Source organism: Globicephala melas, chromosome 20, assembly GCF_963455315.2.
Source record: "Globicephala melas chromosome 20, mGloMel1.2, whole genome shotgun sequence".
In the NCBI taxonomy this organism is placed as follows: domain Eukaryota; kingdom Metazoa; phylum Chordata; class Mammalia; order Artiodactyla; family Delphinidae; genus Globicephala; species Globicephala melas.
This window is the reverse complement of record NC_083333.1, coordinates 7,118,106-7,142,050: the sequence shown is the minus strand read 5'-3', so window position 1 is coordinate 7,142,050 and position 23,945 is coordinate 7,118,106. Positions and strand designations below refer to the sequence as shown.

The 23,945-nt window shown below is 50.3% G+C and overlaps 1 protein-coding gene across 7 annotated transcripts in view; it reads right to left on the bottom strand.

Annotated features, from left to right (window-relative positions):
• RPH3AL (rabphilin 3A like (without C2 domains)) overlaps positions 1 to 23,945 on the bottom strand; it is a 155,501-nt gene that overhangs the window by 32,006 nt on the left and 99,550 nt on the right. For all 7 annotated transcript variants that reach the window (XM_070044553.1, XM_030861883.2, XM_070044552.1 and 4 more), the window contains one exon: positions 2,806 to 2,980. In XM_070044553.1, coding sequence (XP_069900654.1) covers positions 2,806 to 2,980 — 175 coding nt within the window. The remainder of the gene's footprint in view (positions 1 to 2,805; positions 2,981 to 23,945) is intronic.

Genomic DNA, 23,945 nt, shown 5'->3' with positions numbered 1-23,945 from the left:
AATAAAAACGAAAGAAAACATAACCCTGTATCAAGTATATGTTGGTAGGAATAGGGAGAAAGGGGTTTGGAGATGATGGCAGGAGAGATTTTAATTCTTCATAGACTTTTGAATTGTTTAACTTGCTAAAAATTTATCAGGTACGCTCATGTAATTAAAAATTAACCAAGACAATTTAAAGGAGGAAGAAAAGGGACCTGCCTCAAAAACATCAATACATTTCACTTGATTGCTCTGTGGCCTGCAAACCTCTTGGCTTCTATCTATTGATTCCCCTTCCTCTTCCAAGTGAAGTGAGCTGGGATGGCGGGGAGAAGCTGGGAGACACAGATGTACCTGCCCAAGAGGGAGGGAGGGAGAGAGAGTGAAAGACGGAGGAGAGAGTGTGGCAGGGGCCGGTGACGGGGGCGGTGGTCAGAGAGAGGGAGCTGGTGTCAGGATCAGCTTCCACATAAGGGAGCAGGGACTGTGGGGCTAGCCCTGGAGACAGGGATGCGGGAGGAGAGCTGCCTCAGGAGAGCAAGGTGGTTTTCACAGCCTCCTGGGCTGTCCACCAGACCCCTGACCCAGGGGAGCCTGAGGTCCTAATGAAAATCCCTCCATAGGCCTTTCAAACATCCCGGAGCAGGTGGGTAGTTCATTCCTTCATTCTTCCACTCAATCACCTAATAAGCATCTACCTCGTGCCTCTCCCAGGCTACGTGCTGAGGAATCGGCCTGTTCAGGACAGACACGGCCCTGCCTGCAGACAGCTTCCAGCGTGGTTGGGGGAGCCCACACCCCAGTGCTGGTCACTCTGTTTCTGTCTGGCCCAAGCTCATTTGGGGCTGAATGGGGTGCTACGAGGGCCAGGCTTAGCACACAGGCTCTGATCCGGACCACAGACCGCAGCTCTGACCCCAGCCTCCTGCCTGACACCCCGCACCACTGATAACGGGGCTGCAGATGGCGAGGGGAAGCCACTTTCCAGCGGCCTCGTGCTCTGGGGGCCTGGGGGGCTTCCAACCCAGTCTGCGGAGGGAGACCGAGTTCACACCGGGGTCGGGGGGACCTCCACGTTGCCTGGCCCGGCCTCACTGCAAAGTCAGTTAATAACGGTGCCAACTCCAAGTGTGTGGGCCGCTGGCCTCCTTGCCCACATAATTAAAAGGGCATCTGTGTGTCTGCGTGGCTGACGAGGAGACAAGAGAAGGTCCTGCCCTTCCCTAGGGATGTGTGTGTGCGTGTGTGTGTGTGTGTGCGCGCGTGTGCGTGTGCGTGTGTGTGTGCACGCATGTGTGCTCATGTGTGCCGCACTGGTGCTGGAGCAGACAGGGCACTGAGGCCCCTCGGGGTGAGGCCTCAAGGTCTCTCCTCCTCAATCTATGGGAAACAACATTCTAGACCCACCAGTGTCCCCCAGCTTCAGCCTCCGCAGCTGTATCTCTTCCCTCGGTCTGAGGGACACAGATGCACCCCGACCAGGCTGGGGCAGGAGAAAGCCCCGGCGCTGAGGGTGGAAAAGGGGCTCCCCCCTGGCCGTCCGCTGCCCCCTGACTGCCCAGGTTGCACCTGCACTTGCCGTGGTCCCCACCGAGGCTGCTCTGTGGCAGTGATGGCAGGGAAGGTGGACTCACGGGAATTAGAAGGGCAAACAGAGCCCAGGAGAATTAGGCAGGAAGGCTGGCTGCAAAACCCCGAGTGATGCCGAGAAAAAGTATCTGGAGAACAGACACCAAGCTGCTAATGCCAGTTATGTCTGGAAGGGCTGGCCTACAGGGGGTTTTTACCTCGAAACTATATCATTTGACAACTTTCAAAAGTGTATTAATAAACATGCCTTACTTTTGTAACAAGAAAACCAAAGTCCAAATGACAAGAAGATAAATGCCAGGTCATAATCCAAACATGGAGATGTTCGAGAGCCCCTCAGAAGCAGATGCCATGTCTATTCTCTTGGGTCCATCGTCCCCAGGAACACGATAAGCCCTCATCCCTCTGGCTGCCACGTCTCATGTAGGACCCTCAGACCCTGAGTCTTGGGCTGAAACTCCGACATTTCAGGGCAGAAGGAGTCAAAGCCGCAAGGGCAGGACCCCACCTTTTGGTTCCAGCTCTGCCACACCGAACTGAGAAAATCCCTCCTCTTCTCTGGGCCTCAGGCTACTCATCTATAAAATGGGGCTACAAAATACCTGTTCTGTCCACCTCCAGAGTCTGTTGTGAGACCAGGAACTTTGAAGATAAAATCACAAGCGCTAAAGCATCATGCAAGCAGTGGAGAGCCGTCCACCACCCCAAGCACCGTTATCATGACCCATGGGGCGCGTTCCCCTTCTGATGGTGGCCACTTAGGACACAGCCACATCAGTGCAGTCACCACAAACACCAAGGGGCCCTGGGCACACCGTCACTTTGCTTGTTTAGACCAGGGAAGCCAGGAGTCCCCCTTCCTGAGACACAGACAAGCACTGAAAAGAGGTGGTACAGACTTGCCTTAGAAAGACGCATTTTCATGCTTTGCAAAAAACCTCAACTGGCATCACGTTTCTGCACAGATCCACAGTGCTGTCCATGGCATTGCTGCCCCCTAATTAGTGCTTACTGGTGAAACGGCCCCCGGGGGACCCTCCTGATGCAAGCAAGCACCCTGCTGAGGACCAGCCACCCACGTGGTGCAGGCGGGGAGCCAAGGGCACAGAGAGGGACAAGGCCCAGTGTGAGCCAGGTGGAGGGGTGGCGGGCCCTGGCCTGGTGCATGCGGCTTGGTTTGCCGATGGCTCAGATGTGGGTTGCCATCCCGGAGAGGGCGCGGTGGGGACTTACCTCTCTCTCGGGCCCACGTGTAGACGCGGCTGCTCTCAGTACTTCTGGGCTCTTGCTCTGCTGGCTCCGTGGGCAATGGTCGGAAGTGGGGGCGATCGGCCTGGCCGGGGGTCTTCAGGGGCAGGATGTACTTGGGGATCCCTCTGTAGAACCAGGCCCCCGACCTCTTCCAGACCTGGAGGGGGAGACACCTGCTCAGAGCACAGGATGCAGAGCAGTCCTCCCTGTAGCCTGCTCCCAGCCGGCCCCGCCTCCCAGAAGGCGCTCAAGAGGCCACTGCATTCCTCCGGGCTGCCCCTTCCCCTCGAGACTCTGGGCAGAGCGACGAGAGGTCAGGGGACGAGCTGGGCTGGCCACGGCCTGGCACTGACCATGGTCTTGGAGAGCTTCTCGGGATGTGATTATCTCTGTGCGGGGCACAGACGGGCCCCCGGAGTTTAGAGAGAGCCACAGATTAGAATTCAGAGCAGCGAGTGCAATAAGGTTCCCGAACCCTTAACGTCTGCTTCAGAAAACGCCAAGTGCTCTGTAATTTCTTTCCTGATGAAGGAAATGTGTTCAGGGTATTTATAAGAAGAGTGGGAGCGTATGAAGGAAGGAGGTGACCTTTTCTGAGAAGAGGAAGCCTTGGCGGCTCAGAGCAGATGTGTGGGTTTGAATCCTGGATCTGTCATCCCGCAGCCTGGAGATCTGGACGCATCAACCTTCGTGACCCTCAGTTTTATCATCGGTAGGTGGAAGGCAGGAACAGTGCCAGCTCCCAGGATGGCCATGAGGGTCAGGCTTGCAAGTGAATGTAAATTCCCATAGACTGGTGCCAGGCGCAGAGCAGCCACTCGGCAGACGTGGTGCCCACTAGCGTCACTGTCACCCTCCTCCTGTCATCTGACAAACGTGCACAGCTTTACAACCAGGGGACCAAGTCTCCTACTCGAAAGGGACAATTTAAAATCAAAAGGCCAATCATCAAAAAATCTACAAACAATAAATGCTGCAGAGGGTGGAGAAAAGGGAACCCTCTTGCACTGCTGGTGGGAATGTAAATTGATACAGCCACTGTGGAGAACAGTATGGACTTTCCTTAAAAAACTACAAATAGAACTACCGTATGACCCAGCAATCCCACTACTGGGCATATACTCTGAGAAAACCATAATTCAGAAAGAGTCATGTACCAAAATGTTCATTGCAGCTCTATTTACAATAGCCAGGACATGGAAGCAACCTAAGTGTCCATCGACAGATGAATGGATAAAGAAGATGTGGCACATATATACAATGGAATATTACTCAGCCATAAAAAGAAACGAAATTGAGTCATTTGTAGTGAGGTAGATGGACCTAGAGTCTGTCATACAGAGTGAAGTAAGTCAGAAAGAGAAAAATAAATACCGTATGCCAACACATATACATGGAATCTCAAAAAAAAAAAAAAAAGGGTCTGAAGAACCTAGGGGCAGGACAGGAATAAAGACACGGACGGGAATAAAGACACAGACGTAGAGAATGGACTTGAGGACACGGGCAGGGGGAAGGGTAAGCTGGGATGAAGTGAGAGAGTGGCATGGACATATATACACTACCAAACGTAAAATAGATAGCTAGTGGGAAGCAGCCGCATAGCACAGGGAGATCAGCTCGGTGCTTTGTGACCACCCAGAGGGGTGGGATAGGGAGGGTGGGAGGGAGACGAAAGAGGGAGGAGATATGGGGATATATGTATATGTATAGCTGATTCACTTTGTTATAAAGCAGAAACTGACACACCATTGTAAAGCAATTATACTCCAATAAAGATGTTAAAAAACCCAAATCAAATCAAAAGGCCAGAGTCTGCCCTGATTCTCTAGAGGACAGTGTTTCCCACTCCCCAACTCCTCTACACCAACTGGATCTGTGGGCTGTTAGCAGGGACCAAGCCAAAAAAAAAAAAAAAGAAAAAAGAGTTCTCCATCATGTCCATCAAGAAGCATCAAGTTAAACCAAGCTCTGTTGCTGCAGGACTTCTCAGAGCCTTTAATATACCAATGTGCACAGGGCTCTCCAACACAGCAAAAGGACAGACGGTTCTTCCCACCTGGAACCTACCCAGCAAGTTTTCCTAGAGGACCTCAACCCTAGTAATGGGTCTGCAGAACCTTAACTGTAGCACTTACTGTTCCCTCGTGGAGTGAGGTGTATCTATTTCTCCAAGTAGACGGCAGTCACCTCCTTATGCTCCAGAGTGCCAGGCACTGGACCACTGAGTCCAAACACTGTCCTGGGCACGAGTCACTCAGCCCTCCCTCCCAGCTTCCCTGTGCAGAAGGGCCCGCTTTTGCGTGTGGCTCTCGAATAACGTAGAGATGAATGCTTCTTGGAGCCGCCTTGGAAAATCCTTTCTGATCCTCTCACAGCCCTCCTACGATATGTAGATATTTCTTCCAATCAGTAATACATGCACATGATCTAAAATTCACAAAGTGTGAAATTAAAAAGTCTCCTTTCCCATTCCCAGAGGCATCTGGTGATAACGGTTCCTTGAGGAAGCTCTATTATTATTCCCACTTTCCAGATGGGAAAACTGAGGCTCGGACAAGTTAAGCAACTTGCCCAAGGCCAGCCTACCATTCTATTGGCCTCTACTCCACACTGAAGGTTCCCAGAGTCTCATCCCAACAGTCTACAGATGTGAAGTAGGGGCTTGCTAAATTGTGGTTGAGCAGGGGGTAAATCCTCAGCGGGTCAGACATCACCATCATGGATGCTAAGTGTCTAGATGCCTAGAGGGCAGGGAGGTGTCATATAGGGAGAGGAAACAAACACAAACAGCCGCCACCAAGGCTACCCTGTCCTTGTAGAGCTGCTGTGTGGCTCCCGAGACCAGGTGTCCAAGCCCAGGGCCATGGGGGGCTGGTGAGGGGCTCACTTGGCCTCCCTCTGCTAAGCGAAGGCCTGGGCATCCATCGGTGCTGGCTTTGCCTGCCCTCCCCTGGGCGTGCCAGCCTCCTGCCCCCAACATGTCTGGGTCTCGGGGGGACCAAGTGAAGCAAGCCCTCGAAAGCCATCTGGGCACGGTGGGGTCTGGGTGGGCTTAGGACCCGCATTGCACTGCCTCTCTGACCCCCACCATGGACGTTGCTTTGCCTTTTTTCCCCTGAGAAATACATACACATCGTGCAAAATTAGGACAATAACAAAAAAGCAAAATGAGGAAGGTCACACAGATAGAGCCCTGCTTAACACTGTGCTGTGAATTTTCTTACACCCTTTTCTGGGCATATATACAATTCAGTTTTCCTCCCTCCCTCCCTCCCTCCCTCCTTTCCTTCCTTCCTTTTTGGAAGAATAGGGTCATGTAGATGCTATTATATGATACTTAACTATATATCACAGCAGTTGTACTGTGTTCATAAGTAACGGTCTCCACATGAAACTATGGTTCTATAGTTTGGATTTATTAAACTTAATTAAATCAACCCGCCACTGATGGGAGTTTAAATTGTTTCCAATTTTTCACTCTTCTGAACAGTGCTGCAAACATCATTGTGGCACACCCATCATCAGACGGCTGTCGTTTACTGCCTTAGGAAATATCCCCAGGAGTGAAGCTGCCGGGTCAAGGGATATATATACATAGATGATGACGTATAGCGTACATAGGTGATGACGTATATCGTCAGACTGCCCTCAGGAAGAAAAGTCAAATCCCCAGCGGGGCACTAAGTGACTTCAGGGCAGGGACCCCACATTATACTCTCAATTGTGTTAAAATACACACACTATAAAATTTACCAACATAACCATTTCTAAGTGTACAGTTCAGTATGTTAAGTACATTCACATTGTTGGGTAGCCCATTTCCAGAACTCTTAATCTTGTAAAACTGAAACTTTACCCATTAAACAAGTCCCCAGGCCCATCTCCCCCAAACCCTGGTGACCACTGTTCTACTTTCTATCTACAAATTAAGTGGAATCATAGAGTACTTGCCTTTTTGACGTACATACAGCATTCGTTATTTCACTGAGCATAATGTCCTTAAGGTTCATTAACATGTGTCAGAACTTTCTTCCTTTTTCGAGGCTGAATAATATTCCGTTTTATGTGTACACCACATTTTCTTTATCCACTCATCCGTTGACGGACACTGGGTTGCTTCCACCTTTTGGCTGGTCCTTTATTTTTGTCTGTCTCTCCCACCAGAGTCTACCAGCCGGGAGGGAGGCCCAGGGCGTCTCTGCTCAACACTGGATCTTTAAGCTCCTAGCACACGCCTGACACACAGTAGGGGCTCTGTAAACACCGGCTGAACGACTGAATTGGCAGCCATGGGCTGTTTGCTGGAGCGTGACCCAATCCATATAGTCTGTCGCCTTCCTGGGGAAGTGGCCGGAGGGTTTCACCCAAATTCTTGTAATTAATCAAGTGGATTTACCACTTCAGATTAAAAGGGGGATAAAGAGGGAGTGCCTAGCAGGGCGTGCCAAGGTGCACATCCCTGACCTTGAACTTCAGGGCACAAGGCAGCCACGTGCTCCCAGTCTTTCCTCAAGCACCAGTGAGACCCACAGCCCCGGCTGCCCCTGCCCACCCTGGCATATCCCAGCCAGCGGGCCCCATGCCATCAGCTTCATTTCCTGTTGCAAGGATCCACCTCCACCCCTACCACCCACTTAAAAAACACTGATCAGTCAAGTGCTTTTGGAAAACGGGATAAAGAGCACAAGACCCAAAGTATTAGGTTGAATTGCATGAAACTACTGATATTCAGCCTTTGTGTGTGTGTGTGTGTGTGTGTGTGTGTGTGTGTGTGTGTGTTCAACCATTTTTGACCTATAAAAACCCCTGTCAGTTTCATACAATTCACCCCGACATTTATGCGCAGCAGGGGCCATGGCCCCACGAGTCTGCCAGGCGTGCAGCGCCTCCCTGGGGTCTAGGAGGCAGGTGAGTTCATTGTACCGGGGCCTTGGTCTGTCCGTTTCTCTCTCTCGTGCTGGCGCTGCAGTTCAGGTGGAAGGCCGGATACTGCTGTGATGGGCAGAGACCAGACCAGACTGGCTGGTGATCCCGGACCAGTTGGGGGAGCAGCATCTTCTGAGTCCCCAAGGCAGAGGGACGAGAGCACACAGGTGCATCACTAGGTATGGGGGGCACACCGTGTAGGGGTGCATTGAAGACACTGTCGGGTGTTTTGGAAAATGCCTTCCACGTGGGAGAGTCCAACTGGTGAGGCGAGGGGTGAGGGACTCCCAGTTCTGAGCAGCCATCTCCCCTCCCCCCACACCAGTCCCGGCATGTCCTCAGACCTTCTCCCGCCTTGCTGCCTGCCGCCACCCTGTAAAATGCAGTAGCTTTTAATCACGTGATTTCTGCTGTGGGCATCCAAGCCTATCACCCACAGCCTGGCATCAACACTTGACTCGCTCCCCAAGAACAGCGGTGGGAAAAGCCCTCCGTGGAAATTAACCCCCAACCATCCTGTCTAGGGCCGCGGATGGGGAAAACCTTTGCTTTTTGGAGAAGCCGTGTGATTCTGCAAAGCCACGCTCTGCTCCCCACGAGTGGTTCCCTGTGATAAGGCCGGCAAAGCAGCTAACCTTGAAAATGCCATTTAATGAGAAAAAACCCACACAGCCCCCATGACACTTGCGGGAGGCCAGGGTGTGGGGTGGCTTCAGCCTTAAATCCTCCCCTCGCACCGCCTCGCGCGCGCGTGCGTTGCTCCGCCTCGCGCGCTGGTGCTCCGCCTCGCGCGCTGGTGCTCCTCTGCCTCGAGGTTTTCATTCCAATTTCACCTCGCTGCCAACCTGACAGCAGATACTGATGGATATTAGCCAAGCTGTTCCCTGGGAATTTTAATTACCATGATAACAATCGCTAATCATCGGCATTTCCTGAACGGCTGTGGCTGGAGAAGGTGGTAATTGGCAGAGCCTGTTGGACAGAAGGGCAGGTCTAGGGCACTGGCCTCCAGGGAGGATGTGGGAGGGGCGGCCTAAGACCTCTGCCCCTGCTCCCCGCTCTGCCTTCCGTGTGTTACCACCTCTCCCCACCTCCCACGCGACACAGGAGTACACCTGCGTCAACTCAGGGGAGGCGACCACGCTCTCCGCTCCTCACCCCAGGGGTGGGAGTGGGGGGACAGTCTGGCCTTCGCACATGCTGTTCCTTGCACCTGGAGTGCCCTTCACCCTTGGCTCCATGAGGCAGGGACACTTCCCCTAGGAAGCCTTCAGTGCCACTTTATGCATAATCAGAGCAGCTCTGCTGCCCCAGACCCTCACCCAGCTAAGAAGCTGTGAGCTCTTCCAGGGCAGGGCTGTGCCGGAGCCATCCCTGTATTCCCAGGACCCAGCTAGGAGGCTGTACGTGGCAGGAATGTTGCTGACTGAGTGACTGAATGAACAAACCAAGTTGGCAAAACAAAGGAACTGTCCCCGGGGACAGAGCGTGGGACTCTGCCTTCAGGGGACCACATTCTGTTTGCTTAACATGCTCCAGTCTTGAAAAGCCGTGGGAAATGGCCTGTTACTGAATGTCTCTTAAAGGGTCCACCCACCCTGGCAGGGAGACAGCATAGCTCTCCCTACCCCATTACCTGAACACACACACACATACATCTACACGCACACGCACACACACAAACACACAAACACACACACAGTGCTGGCTTCCCAGGAGCTCTGACAGGCAAGCTAGACTCCACAACGTGTCAAATAAGACCCCAGGGCTCCGCCAGCTCCTGCCTCTCTCCCCAGCCCAGGGGATCACCCAACATAGCCACTCCCACTCCAGGACCACACTAAGCTGTCCACGCCCCCAGGCCTTTGTACACGCCGATTCTTCTTCCTTCCCTGGGCTGGGAGAATGAAATCCAGCCTTTAGGAAATTACTTTTATCCAGAAGCTTCCACAGAACCATGCAGGTCTCCCACTTCAGTGCACACACATTGTTATGAAGGCCTATTTACGTGTCTGTTTCTTGCACCAGGTTGAAAGCACCATGACAGCAGGAGCCCCCCAGGCCCCCCGGCACCTGCTAGCACATGCTAGATGCCTGACAAATACCCATCAGCTGAGATTACTGAACACATATCCAGATTTCAAGGCTTTCAACTCAGCTTACTTAACGGAAACACTGGCTCTTAGAGGGTGCTATGGACTGAACTGTGCCCCATCCCCAAATTCATATATCGAAGCCATAAACCCCAGCGTGATGGTATTTGGAGATGGGGGTCTTTCGGAGGTAATTAGGTTTAGATGAGGTCATAAGGGTGGGGCCCTCACGATGGGATTAACGTCCTTATAGGAAGAGATACCGGAGAGCTTGCCTTTCTCTCCTCTGTGTAAGGACACAGTGAGATGGCAGTCTGCAAGCCAGGAAGAGAGCCCTCACTGGGAACTAAATGTGCTGGCACCCTGATCTGGAACTTCCAGCCTCCAGAACGGTGAGAAATAAACTCCTATTAAGCCCCTTGTGTATGTTATTTTGTTATGGCAGCCCGAGTTAAGACAGAGGGAGACATTGCCTGGGAGGTTGTAGTAGATTAAACATGGTCCCAAATTATTTTCCTCTTTTCCCATCAAGAGGTGGAGTCTATTTTCCCCACCTCTTGAATCTGGTCTAGCTTGTGATTTGCTTTGACACGTAAAATGTGGCAGAAGTAACATGTGAAAACTTCTGACCAGTTTGGAACACTGCTGCCATCATGAGAGAGCCTAGTCCAGTGTACGAAGGACAAAAGGCCACACGGAGAAGAACCAAGACACCCCAGCCAACAGCCAGCAGCGGCTGCAGAGGAGTGAGGCTTCTTGGACCCTGACCTCAGTCAAACTGTCAGATGACTACGGTCCATGAATGACACCAGGAGACACCAGCAAAAGAATCACCCTGATGAGCCCAGCCCAAGCTGCAGATGAGCAAATAAATGATTGCTTTTTCAAGGCATTTAAGCCTCCACACCTCTGGTAGGACATCCAACCTCTACACACTTCTAGAAAAAGGAAACAATCGGATAGGTTGGTAATTAACTGAATAAAGTAGGAAAGTTAAATTCAGGGACTTAAAATATATATAGGCTCATTCATCAAATATGAACAACATGCTACAAAAAAGGAACAATTGGAGAATAAGAAAAGGCCCCTAGAAACTAAAACTATAATGCAGAAATATAAAAATGTAAAATAAAGGCCGGAAGATAAAAATGAGAAAATTTGGAAGGCTGGAGCACAAAGATGAAGAAACAGAAAAAAGTGGAAGAAATGATGAAGTCAAAAATGCTCAACCTGAGGGGTCAAATTCCTAATAATAGACTCCTCAGAAACAGAGCAATAGAAAAACATTTCCAGGAGCTGAAAGAGGACATGAGACTTCAGATTAAAAGGTTTTTAATTGAATTTAAGGCAGAAAAAAAGGAAAGTAAAATACATACTCATAAAATCACTTAGTTATAAATATAAAAAGATCCTAGAAGCTTCCAGAAAGAAAAAATAGGTCTCTTACAAGGAAACCAGAATTAGAACAGCATCAGACTTATCATCGGCACACTGGATACTAAAAGACTTTGCATCTAGAATTCTACCAAACTGTCAATGAAACCAGAGAATAGAGACATTTTTAGACTTGCAAGGACTCCAACTTTCCTATATATGGTCTCTTTTTAAGAAGTTACTTCAGGATGAGCTCCAACAAAACAGAGGTGAAAAACAAGAAAGACAAGATCCTAGAAACAGTGTCTCCAACTCAGCAGGTGAGTCGAAGGGAAATGCCATGAAGACGGCTTTCAGTAAGTAGTGCAGGATAGAGCCGGAAAAGGGTCTGCAGGGGTTTCTGACAGGAAAAGAGAAGGCTCCACGCAATAGAACGTAAAATCAAGGAGCTGCATAAAAGGACATAGAGTTTCATTATTTTTTGTCAATGAGAACAAAGGGCAATAAAACACTCCAAGGGAAAACTAAAATCATACCAGAAAGTCATGGTCCAAATATTAGGGAACTTAAACTGTGACGTGGTTTAAGATATAAAGAGTTAAAAAGAAATCCATTTGATCATGATACTAGGAATGTTTTCCTTTGGATGGTCCAGGGGTCGAGGTGTCACAAATTACCAAAATGTGATCTTCACATATCATTTGACCCTGAGGTGTTTTTTTTTTTTTTTTTTTTTCGGTACGTGGGCCTCTCACTGTTGTGGCCTCTCCCATTCTGGAGCACAGGCTCCGGACGTGCAGGCTGCATGGCATGTGGGATCTTCCCAGACCGGGGCATGAACCCGTGTCGCCTGCATCAGCAGGCGGACTCTCAACCACTGCGCCACCAGGGAAGCCCACCCTGAGGTGTTTAATGTTTACAAAATGATAAAAAAATTTAAATCCCTCATAATTATTGAGCACTTTGTATGTGTCAGGCACCATTCCAAGAATTTTATATATAACTTATTTAACTCTCACAAAAATCCGATGAGGTGGGTGGTATTAACAGTTCTATTTTACAGATGAGGAAATCAGGCACAGAGAGAACACGTGACACAAACAGGGAAGAACAAAATAAATACAGGACCCCAGGCAGTATAGCTCCTGAACCTGCCCTTTTCACCCTCTTACAAAATCATATACAGGTTTGTGAAATTAAATGCTATTTATTGATTTTCAGCTCTTAGAATTAATTAACCTAGAGACAAAGTGCTGTTTTCTTAGATTCTGTATTTGTCTACTTGGCATCCATTCATCACAGGGCCAAACCAACGGCCAAAGCTGTTTACATCTCCCCTGTGATGCAGCTTTTGCAGGTATGTGAAAGTCATATTACAAACCCTCCAACCGATCCTGAGTCCACACTCTAACCACCCCCTTTACCTAACTCTCACTCACCAAGCCAATAGTCCCCCTACCCTAACTCAACCCAGGGCCAGATACCAGGCAGCCAGGGCCAGCCTCTATGCCCCAGCGGCCGCTGAAACTATTCAACCTAGCCCACCCTAAGATACTTACCCTGCGCTGCTCTGCCTTTCCCGTAGAAACCCCATTAAAGGCTGTGGCGCATGCTTTCCCTTCACTCCTTTCTGCCTCTGGTGCTTCCCCATGTGGCCCTGAGTGGCGTGGGATGCCCCCTTCTTTTGGGAACTGTAAGCAATAAATTCTTCCTTCAATGGCATTAGCCTCTTCCTGTCATCACTCAGTCACCTTTGTAAACTAAGACTGAGGCATAAATCACAAAGCACGAAAGAATTAACTACAGCAACAGAACAATCTAAACGTACAATCCTGGCAATCTATTAGTAAGGGTGTCACCTAGAAAAGGAGGGAGGTGAGAGTAGGGGAGGGAAGAATAGAGGCATTCGTACCCACAACTCATGCAGAAGGAGTGGAGGTGTGAATGTTAAAGTTGATGGAAGAAGAAAGAGGCAAATAGTATAGAAAGTTACAAATGTAATCAAAGAGTTAAAAAATAATAACAGGGGCTTCCCTGGTGGCGCAGTGGTTGAGAGTCCGCCTGCCGATGCAGGGGACACGGGTTTGTGTCCCGGTCTGGGAAGATCCCACATGCCGCGGAAGGGCTGGGCCCGTGAGCCATGACCGCTGAGCCTGCGCGTCCGGAGCCTGTGCTCCGCAACGGGAGAGGCCACAGCAGTGAGAGGCCCGCGTACCGCAAAAAAAAAAAAAAAATAATAATAATAACAGTATCAAAAATTAGGAGGAGAGAGGGGAAGCAGAGTAGTCCAAGCTAGCCAGCTCCTTATCTTTCAGAGCATGGAGTCGAGTCGATAGAGAGTACCTAACGTTGATAAAGCAAGAAAGTCAGGGCATTGCTGGGTCATATGGTAGCTCTATATGACCCAGCAATCCCGCTACTGGCATATACCCTGAGAAAACCATAATTCAGAAAGAGACATGTACCACAATGTTCACTGCAGCACTATTTACAATAGCCAGGACACAGAACCAACCTAAATGTCCATCGACAGATGAATGGATGAAGAAGATGTGGCACATATATACAATGCAATATTACTCATTCATAAAAAGAAACGATATTGAGTTATTTGTAGTGAGGTGGATGGACCTAGAGTCAGTCATACAGAGTGAAGTAAGTCAGAAAGAGAAAAACAAATACCGTATGCTAACACATATATATGGAATCTAAAAAAAAAAAAACGGTTCTGAAGAACCTAGGGGCAGGACAGGAATAAAGACGCTGACGTAGAGAATGGACTTGAGGACACAGGGAGGGGGAAGGCTAAGCTGGGACGAAGTGAGAGAGTGGCATGGACATATATACACTACCAAATGTAAATTAGATAGCTAGTGGGAAGCAGCCACATAGCACAGGGAGATCAGCTCGGTGCTTTGTGACCACCTAGAGGGGTGGGACAGGGAGGGTGGGAGGGAGATGCAAGAGGGAGGAGATATGGGGATATACGTATGCATATGGCTGATTCGCTTTGTTGTGCAACAGAAACTAACACCGTATTGTGAAGCAATTATACTCCAATAAAGATTAAAAAAAAAAAAAAGTCAGGGCAGGAGTCAGCATGTGAACTAAAGCAAGCAGTCCATATGTGATGGGCGGGGTGAGGGAGGGGCGGGACAGGTGACTGCCATCCTCCAGCATAAGCTCTTCAGAGCAACTGGATGTTTTCTTAAAAGCACATGCATGTGTTACTTTGATTTAAATTGAAGTATAACAGGTTGGTAATTGGATGTCAATGTTATTAAATCCCTGCACTGCTTGGCAGGTTGACACATGGTGTTGGAACGGTCTGTGGCTGGTATGTTGAATCTGGATGTGCTGGTAGGGAAGGAAAAGAAAGCAGTAATTAAATTTTTTGTAGTGGAGCAAGATAGGAAAGGCTTAGTCAAGTGATGGTTAGTTTGAAAACACCAGCACGAGTTCACAACACGGACATTTCTGCCCCTGCAGAAAGAGAAGCTCCCCCTCTGATGTCACTGCCCACCCCTAACCTCCAGGAGTCAGAATTTTGACAATGGGAAAACCCTGGACAACTTTTCAAAGGGAACCAGGGCTTCCCAGCATAAAGGCAGGCAGAGCTGGATCCCTTTGAAAAGAGAAAGGGCCCAGGGCATCACGCTGTTAGTTGGAAGAGACGCTTCTCTCAAGACTGCTGGGCAGTACTCAGTGACCAGGTTTCCGTGGTGACAAGCTGAGTATGAAAAGCCATGGTTACTGCCGAGGGCAACAAGCTGATACTCAGCAAGGCGAGTTAACACAGGATGTGCTAATGTAACGCGCACATGTATTTTCAGCATTACTTTATGGCAGACATGCTATCTGTCCAGTCAAACCAGATTATGGCCATACGACTTGACAGTTGGATTATCTGCTACCCTATTCAAGCAGGATGCAGATGCGGCATGTATACGACGTGTGTGACTGTGGCACGGATGTGACTGTGCAGGTTTGTTTAGGGTGAGAAGCGAGCGGGGCAGAAGCAGGTCACAAGCCTGTGTCACACACGTGTAACCAGAGGCAGCCTGTGGAGACGGCATCACCTGCCGTCCTATGTGCCTAGGATGACACCTCCACCTGCCTCTGTAATCAGAAGAGGGCTGTGATCCTCATCCCCCAAAGGTGCGTGGATCCTACCAGCAAAAACTGAAAACAGAGGTGCATCCAGTCTTCCTAAAAAATTGCTCAGTTGACAAACAGATGAATTAAAATAAAAAGCTCCAGAATGGGGGGACGCAGTGGTACCAGAAAACTCACCAGCATCGGTGAAATAAATGCGAGGTAGAATTCAGCCTAGAAAACTGATGTAAATATAACTGAAAAAGAGTAAAAATGTGAAAGAAATGGTGCTTAAAAATAGGAACAATAATAATCTGTCCCCAAATTTCAGGCTGTCTCAACAAAAAGCAAGAAGTGGCTGGAAAGGAAAAAAGCATTGGGTTCCTCATCTTTCTGGGCAAGCGGAGTTAAAAGGCACTGTTTCTACTGTAATGTAAGTGATTAGACAAATATTGGTTGGAATAACTAAAAAGCTATATATGCATATATACACCTATCTGTCTGCCTGTCCATCTAAGACAATTAGCAGAATTAAAACTAGAGAGTTTTTCATACCGAAATACTTGATTTTCTGACAGTTTTATTTTTCTTCTTTCTTTCCTTCATCTCTTCCTCTCACTTTCTTGTTTTGTTTTAAATTTTTTTCCTTTTTCTTCTTTTGGTAGGAATTAAGTTTAGAGCGGTCGTCTTTCCTCACGGCTTACTTCCCCTCCCTCAGAAAGGCGAAGCTTACAAACAACTTCTGAAGAGGGAGTCTGCATAGTCATTCATTCGAACAGCATTCATTCAGTACCTCCTACGTGTTAAGATTGAGCAATGGAGAGAAAAGATCAAATGTCCTTGCAGACGGGTGGCCCCAGGACCTAAATCCACAAAGGGCTGGGGTCTGTGACTCTGTTTTCCGCTGCCATGTGAGAGTGTGTTCATGGCCTGCCCTCAGGCGCTATTCCGTCCCGGGAGGGTTTCCCTGTATCCATCCCCCCAGCACCTGGGGTGGAATCCTCAATCTTGCGGTGTAGAGCACAAGTAAGCAATCCCGGGCAGAGCCCCCCTCCCAGCCCAGGCACCCACCAGCCACCCACCAGGTTCTGGCTCTCCACTAATCCCTTCTAAAGTGCTAACTAAGAATTGAGGTGTTAGGGGAAAGCTAAATGAGACTCCTCCCAGGAATATTTGCATATTTGTAATTTAAAGGACAACACTTTAAAACACATCAGGCAGGGCTTCCCTGGTGGTCCAGTGGTTAAGACTCCATGCTTCCACTGCAGGGGGACGCGGGTTCGATCCCTGGTGGGGGAACTAAGATCCCGCATGCCGCAACTAAAGATCCTGCGTGCCGCAACTAGGATCCGACAAAGACAAAAAAAAAAAAATCAGGCGCGCACACGTGTGTGTGTGTGTGTGTGGGGGGGGGTGCTGGTGAGCCAGTGAGAACGTCTCTACCATCCTCCCACCCACCCTAGGCCCCAGCAAGAGTCAACAGGCTCATCCTGTTCACCCCACCCTTCCCCGTATTGCTGGCTGCTTTCAGGCTCCCTACACAGGGCCAAGGCCCCACCCTCACCAGGAGATGGGCTAGAAATTAAGCCCCAGCAAAGACAAGAGGGCCCGCCCCTGCCCCCCCCCCCAGGAGCCAGAGCCCTCCCCTGGGCCTAAGCGAATTTCCCCTTCATTTCAAGTGTTTTTTTCTTTTTTTTGCCTTTATTTACTTTCTTATTAGTTATCTCTTTTATACATCTTAGTGTATATATGTCAATCCCACTCTCCCAATTCATCCACCCCCCCTCCGGCACACACACACAGACACTTTCCCCCCTTGGTGTCCATACGTTTGTTCTCTACATCTGTGTCTCTACTTCAACCAGGTCAGCCTGGGCGGCAGGCAATGGCTAACATAGCGGAAACGAAAAAGTGCAGTGAGAAGAAATATTCTGAGGGTGCTGTTTTCTGGATAATTTAAACCCCTTGGTTAGATTATTTCAGAACCGGAGGAAATGCTTTGGCTTCCGTTAACCCCCGGTGAGGGGTTTCCTCTGGCGAGGTTTCTGCACAGTTACTGGTGAGGAGCGTTTGCCAGCTTCAGAGGGAGGTGGCATCCAATAAGGGCTCGTGATGGCTGGAGGGCCATGTGCCCCGGCATCACAGAGGATTTCTGGGGCGGGTGGGCCAACCTCCAGCTCTGGCCTCACCCTCTCCCATGGCCTCCAGGGGTGCCCCACTAGCCCTTGCATCTCCCAGATTATCTTGACATGGAAAGGTCCCTACAAGTCACTGAGAACAGAGACCCCCTATCTTCCTTCTCTCTCTGGTCCCAGAGAGACCGTCTTCTCCTTTGTCTAGAATGGTCTTGCAAGTTTAACAAATCCACGGAGGAGAATGATGCTTTCACTACCGTTCTTTTTTTTTTTTTTTTTGCGGTACGCGGGCCTCTCACTGTTGTGGCCTCGCCCGTTGCAGAGCACAGGCTCCGGACGCGCAGGCTCAGCGGCCATGGCTCACGGGTCCAGCCGCTCCGCGGCATGTGGGATCTTCCTGGACCGGGGCGCGAACCCGTGTCCCCTGCATCGGCAGGCGGACTCTCAACCACTGCGCCACCAGGGAAGCCCCGCTACTGTTCTTATTTACTTGCTTCATCAACACTGTACACCCGCCACCTCTTAGTCTTTATTTGCATGCAGCATGAAATCCCTTTGAATCCCGAATATTTAACTATCTTCCCTGCTCCAGCACAGACCTGAGAGAGGGCAAGCGTGCCGCGGTGGTGTTTGGCTGCCCAGCCTCTGTTCCCAGATGGAGTGGGCCACACATGGCAGATGAATAGGGCTAGAATCAGAAAACTGGACAGGCCGGCTATACCCAGCCAGGTCTTTTCAGAGGAGCTTCGTGATTTTGATTCAATTCCCAGAACAACAAACATGCCTCTGTGTAAACACAGTCTCAGAAACGTACTCCAAAGCCAACATGAAATGGTTTCTGGGCTGACCCCTGCTTGGCAGAGCTCGTGGGTCTTCCGGTGTTCCGACGTGTGGACTTGAATCATGGACGCCTTCTTCGGTTATGGATTTGATTACTGCTTCATTTCCTATTGGTCTTGCTCCTTCTTGGGGAAAACCTGTAATTCTGAGGCTCCATTGCCTTCTCTGTCTTCCAGATTCATCATTGTCTCCGTTATTGTTTTTAGCACTTTGGGGTTTTTTTTTCCCCCTGCATTCTGGGAGATTTTAAAGGTTTTTCTCCATATCACTGATTTAAGCTTTTTTGGGTCTGGTTTTTGGTGATCTCCTGTTACCTTTTGGGTGTGTGCCTGTGAAATTTAGCGTACACACAAAACCGTATGGAAACACAGTGTGTTTCAAAGAACCACACTGAAGTAAACATCTGTGAACTCTTTAAGAAATTAAGGGCTTCCCTGGTGGCACAGTGGTTAAGAATCTGCCTGCCAATGAAGGGGACATGGGTTCGAGCCCTGGTCAGGGAAGATCCCACATGCCACGGAGCAACTAAGCCCATGTGCCACAACTACTGAACCTGTGCTCTAGGGCCCACGAGCCACAACTACTGAGCCCACACGCCAAAACTACTGAAGCCCGTGCACCTAGAGCCCGTGCTCCACAACAAGAGAAGCCACCACAGTGAGAAGCCAGCGCACCACAATGAAGAGTAGCCCCCGCTCGCCACAACTAGAGAAAGCCCACACGCAGCAACGAAGACCCAACACAGCCAAAAAAAATAAAAATAAATTAAAAAAAAAAAAGAGGGCTTCCCTGGTGGCGCAGTGGTTGGGAGTCCGCCTGCCGATGCAGGGCACATGGGTTCGTGCCCCGATCCGGGAGGATCCCGCGTGCCGCGGAGCGGCTGGGCCCGTGAGCCATGGCCGCTGGGCCTGCGCGTCTGGAGCCTGTGCTCCACAACGGGAGAGGCCACAACACTGAGAGGACCGCGTACCGCAAAAAAAAAAAAAAAGAAAAAGAAATTAAATATGACCAGATCTGAGAAGGGCCCATAGGTCCTCCCTGTCTTCCTTCCAAAAGTAACCACCATCTGGAATGTTGTGTGAAGCAATCCTTTGCTTTTCTTCCTATTTTTAAAAACTGCTTATATGTATATTTCTAAGTAAAACATTTACTATTACCTGTTTTTGAACATCGTATTTTTAAATCACTGCGTATTCTTGAGTGACTTGCTTTTTTTCCCTTTTGCTCATTGGGTTTTTAATTCATCCTTTGAAATTTATCTGTCTATTCCACCATGAAAGGTCATTTGGGTGGTTTCCAGTTTTTTGCTATTACAACAAATGCTGCTACGTGCATTCTCAGTCATGTTTCCCGGGAAGCAGGTATGAGAGTTTCTCCAGGCTGTACAGCTGGGAGCAGCGTGTGAGGCTGAACGTCATACACAGATGCCACTCCGGAGGTGCCAAGTGCAACGTGGAGGCGAACCGGCCGGGGCGCCTACCGAATGGCCCTCTTGTTTAGTTTGCAAACAGGGAGCCTCAGGAGCCAGCCTATGACAATGACCCTGGGGTTGATGCAGGGTAGGGAGCAGCAGGCAGAGTTCAAGGGTCAAGAGGACAGTCAGGTGCTGGGACCCAAAACCAGGTTCAGGGATGTAAGCAGTTAGATGACACTCAGGGCCAGGCTGGGCTTCAGCTGTGGGTGCATTAGCCTGGGTTGGGATGTGATAACTTACAAAATCAGGGCAAGGAGAAGCGGGGCAGGGACCCAGGGGACCCCCAGACGGTCGGGGATCACTACGTTGGCTACTGAGGGTGAAACCTCCCGTGTCCCTCCAGCCTGTGGGCCATCCTGGAATAGGAAGGCTGATTCTTGAAGGCAGTGGTCACCAGCTTGGTAGAAATCAGGAGGAAGCTGGTCTAGTGGCTGTAGCCTTTTAGACAGCCCAGGTTCTGCACGTCCTGCTGTGTCACCTTGGACCTGTCACTTAAGGTCCCAGAGCTTCCATCTGGTGGGAGGAGTGGGGACACAGGGCCCCACATCTGGCCCAGACAAGGATCCCAACAAAGGCTGGTTCTCCTCTTCTTCCTTTTTTCACAGAAGGATTTTCTGGCACAGCAGGAGGACACGTGTCTTGAGTTATTTCCTTAGAAGAGGGGATGGTTGTGTATTTCCAGGGCTGGGCACCACCTAGGAGCTTAATAAATAGCTCCTAAAGGATGCAGTCTCACTCTACTCCCTAGCCCCCATCTGCCAGACAGCTGGCTAGTGGAAGGGGAACAATCGTGCCAGCCAATGTCATTTGGCATCTGGAAAACGTGCAGGAAAAGCTGATTATCCAAATTTTTATTCCAAGTAATGCAAGAAAAGGACCACAATCAGATGCTTTCTCCCTAGCTTTTCACCTGCCTCCCCAGGGCCATGTAGAAGAGGGTATCATAGCAGGGAAAGCCAGGTTGTACAGGCCCAACAGGGGGGAGCGGGGGGGGGGTAAGCGGGCTGTGGTGTCAGGATAGTGTCACACCAACTGATCACAGGGTCAGTGAAGCTGGTCCACACCTTGTTATTCTCAAGCCCGGTCATAGGGACCACAGGGTTCCCAAGCCCGTGGACCACTGAGCACACCTGGGTGGCTGAGTAAGTGGTGGAGGGGCAGCCGGTGATGCAATAGCCGAATGCTAGGACCTGTGGGCCCTGCTCCTGGTGGGCCAAGGGCTTACTGTTGGAGCACATCGACTCCCCTCCCTACTCCCCGTGGCCAAAGAGCCTCCGGGGACCACCCCCTCCCCCACCTGCCTCAGGGGAACCCAGGACCCCCTCCCGTGGAAGGAGGCGAGCCTCACTGGCTCCGTGCTGTCCTGTGAACACAGGGTACTGGGTGTGGCCCCATCCTGGGCTGCTCTTCCCCAGAGAGCCACTGGCCTCCCCGCTACGCCTCCTTCAAGTCTTTACTCACATCTCACCTCCTCAAAGAGGCCTACCCTGGCCAGTCTCCACCCACACCCTTTTTTTTAACTGTGGTAAAATATACATAACATAAAATTTACCTTTCTAACCATTTTTAGGTGTACAGTCCAGGGGCATCAAGTGCACACACTGCTGTGCTACTGTCCCCACCATCCGTCTCCAGACCTTTTTCATCTTCCCAGACCGAAACTCTGTGCCCATTAAACAATAATTTCTCATTCTCCCACCCCCAGCCCCTGGCAACCACCCTTCTACTTTCTGTCTCTATGAATCTGACTATTCTAGGGACCTCATATAAATGGAAATCCTGAGGACTTCCCTGGTGGTCCAGTGGGTAAGACTCTGCACTCCCAATGCAGGGGGCCCGGGTTCGATCCCTGGTCAGGAACTAGATCTCGCATGCTGCAACTAAAACACGCCGCAATGAAGATCACACGTGCCGCAACTAAGGCCTGGTGCAGCCAAAACAAATAAATAAACATTAAAAAAAAAAAGGAAATCCTACAATATGTGTCCTTTTGTGTCTAGCTTATTTCACTTAGCATAATATCCTTAAGGTTCTTCCATGTTGTAGCATGTGTCAGAATTCTATTCCTTTTTTTTTTTTTTTGCGGTACGCGCGGGGCTCTCACTGTTGTGGCCTCTCCCGTTGCGGAGCACAGGCTCCGGACGCGCAGGCTCAGCGGCCATGGCTCACGGGCCCAGCCGCTCCGCGGCATGTGGGATCTTCCCGGACGGGGGCACGAACCCGTGTCCCCCTGCATCGGCAGGCGGACTCTCAACCACTGTGCCACCAGGGAAGCCCTCCATTCCGTTTTAAGGCTGCATAATATGAATAATAACAGGCATAGACTACATTTTGTTTATCCATTCATCCAATGGTAGATGCTTGGGTTGCTTCCGCCTTTAGGCTGTTGTGAATAATGCCGTAAGGAACGCTGTATATACCCGGAAGGAGAATTGCTAGATCATTAATTTTTTGAGGAGCTGTCATACTGTGTTCCGTAGTGGCTGCGCTATTGTACTTTCCCACCATCAACGCACAAGGGTTCAAATTTCTCCACATCCTCACCAACACTTGCTATTTTCTGCTTTTTAAATATTAGCCATCCTAATGGGTGTCACATGGTGGCTGGTCTACTCTCAACACGGCCACCTCCCTCCCCACCCTGCACCCCACACTCCTGATCTCTTTGCTCTGTTCTGCTCTCCTCTTCCCGTGAACATCTAATACACTGTATAATTTGCTCATGTATTAGTTTGGTTATGTGAGGGGAACCACTGACTGAAACTGCCCACCCTGGCCAGGCAAGATAGTAGCCATCTGCATGAGTTATCTTAACAACAGGAGGTCCCGGTAAGGAATGGGGAACTAACAAGCTACCACCAACCGGAAGAATTCAGGAAAGGTCAAAAGGAGAGAGGAGACGCCCGCCCGTACGTCCTACCAACCTCCCAGAATCCTTCTCGCTGGAATCCATCTTGGCTGAGTGATGCGAGCGCCACCAGGAAAGACCCTGAGCCAGAATGAGTGGCCAGAGACAACCCGGAAACTAACCCCATTGCCATAAAACCCGAGTCTGCGAGCCACGTGGCAGAGCAGTTCTCCTGGGTTCCCTTACCCTGCTGCTCTCTGCCTGGGCGCCCTTCCCAATTAAGCCTCTTGCTTTGTCAGCACGTGTATGTCTCCTCAGACAATTCATTTCCAAGTGTTAGACAAGAGCCCGCTCTCGGGCCCTGGAAGGGGTCCCCCTTCCTGCAGCAGTTATGTTTATTGTCTGTTCCTTCTCTCCTCCCCTGGTCCCTGCTAAAATGCAAACTCAAGGCAGAGATATTTGGCTGATTTGTTCATCACTACTTTCCAAGGGCCTAAGACCGTGCCCAGCCCATAGTAACTACTCAATGACTATTACATGAACGGATGAATAAATGAATGAATGCATGAATAGACAGTAGAGTTGTCAGGAGTTTTGGAGGTGGACACTCCTGACTTCAACCCCTGCTCCATCAATTACTACCTGGTGTCTTTGGGCAAGTGACACGAAGACAAGAGTGAATACCTCACTGGGCTCCAGTGAGGATGACGCGAGATACTGACTGGCCCACAGTGGGTGCTGAGTTAATGCCTGCTACTCAGAGCCAGACTGGACTCCCCAGCCAGGACACCAGGCTCAGCGGACTGGAGCGCAACGGTGATAATGTCAGTTCCCTCTTGGATGAGGCAGCACCTGAGAGAGGAAAGTTCTTTCTCCAGCGCATGGACACAGGCTCAGGTAGGCACCCCAAATAAGGGGCAGGGAGGGGTGGGAGACCACTCTGCCTCCCCACAGGAGGAAGGGGGGCTGCTGGGCCCCAGGACCCTCCTCCTCCTGCTGCTTCCGCCTGTGTGGGAGGCCAGGAGCCTGCGCTGATAGCCGCTCCACTTGGCAAAGCAGGGCACGTGGCGGTGGCCAACACACTGAGGAAGTGTGACCATCCGGGTCCCCTGGGGCCGCAGTGGCAGCAGCCCGGAGCGAGCCAGACACAGATGGCGGGGTGCTCAGGCAGCCACCCGCGCGCAAGCCACCCACTCCTCAGCGCACTCCCGTGCCTCCGGGGGCGACCCTCTGGCAAAGCTGTTTGCAGCAAAAATCCAAACTGCAAGTAACAGCAGGACCAGAAGAGAACCAGAGCAGGGAAGCAGATGGCAGCTTGCGGTGAGCACGGGCTG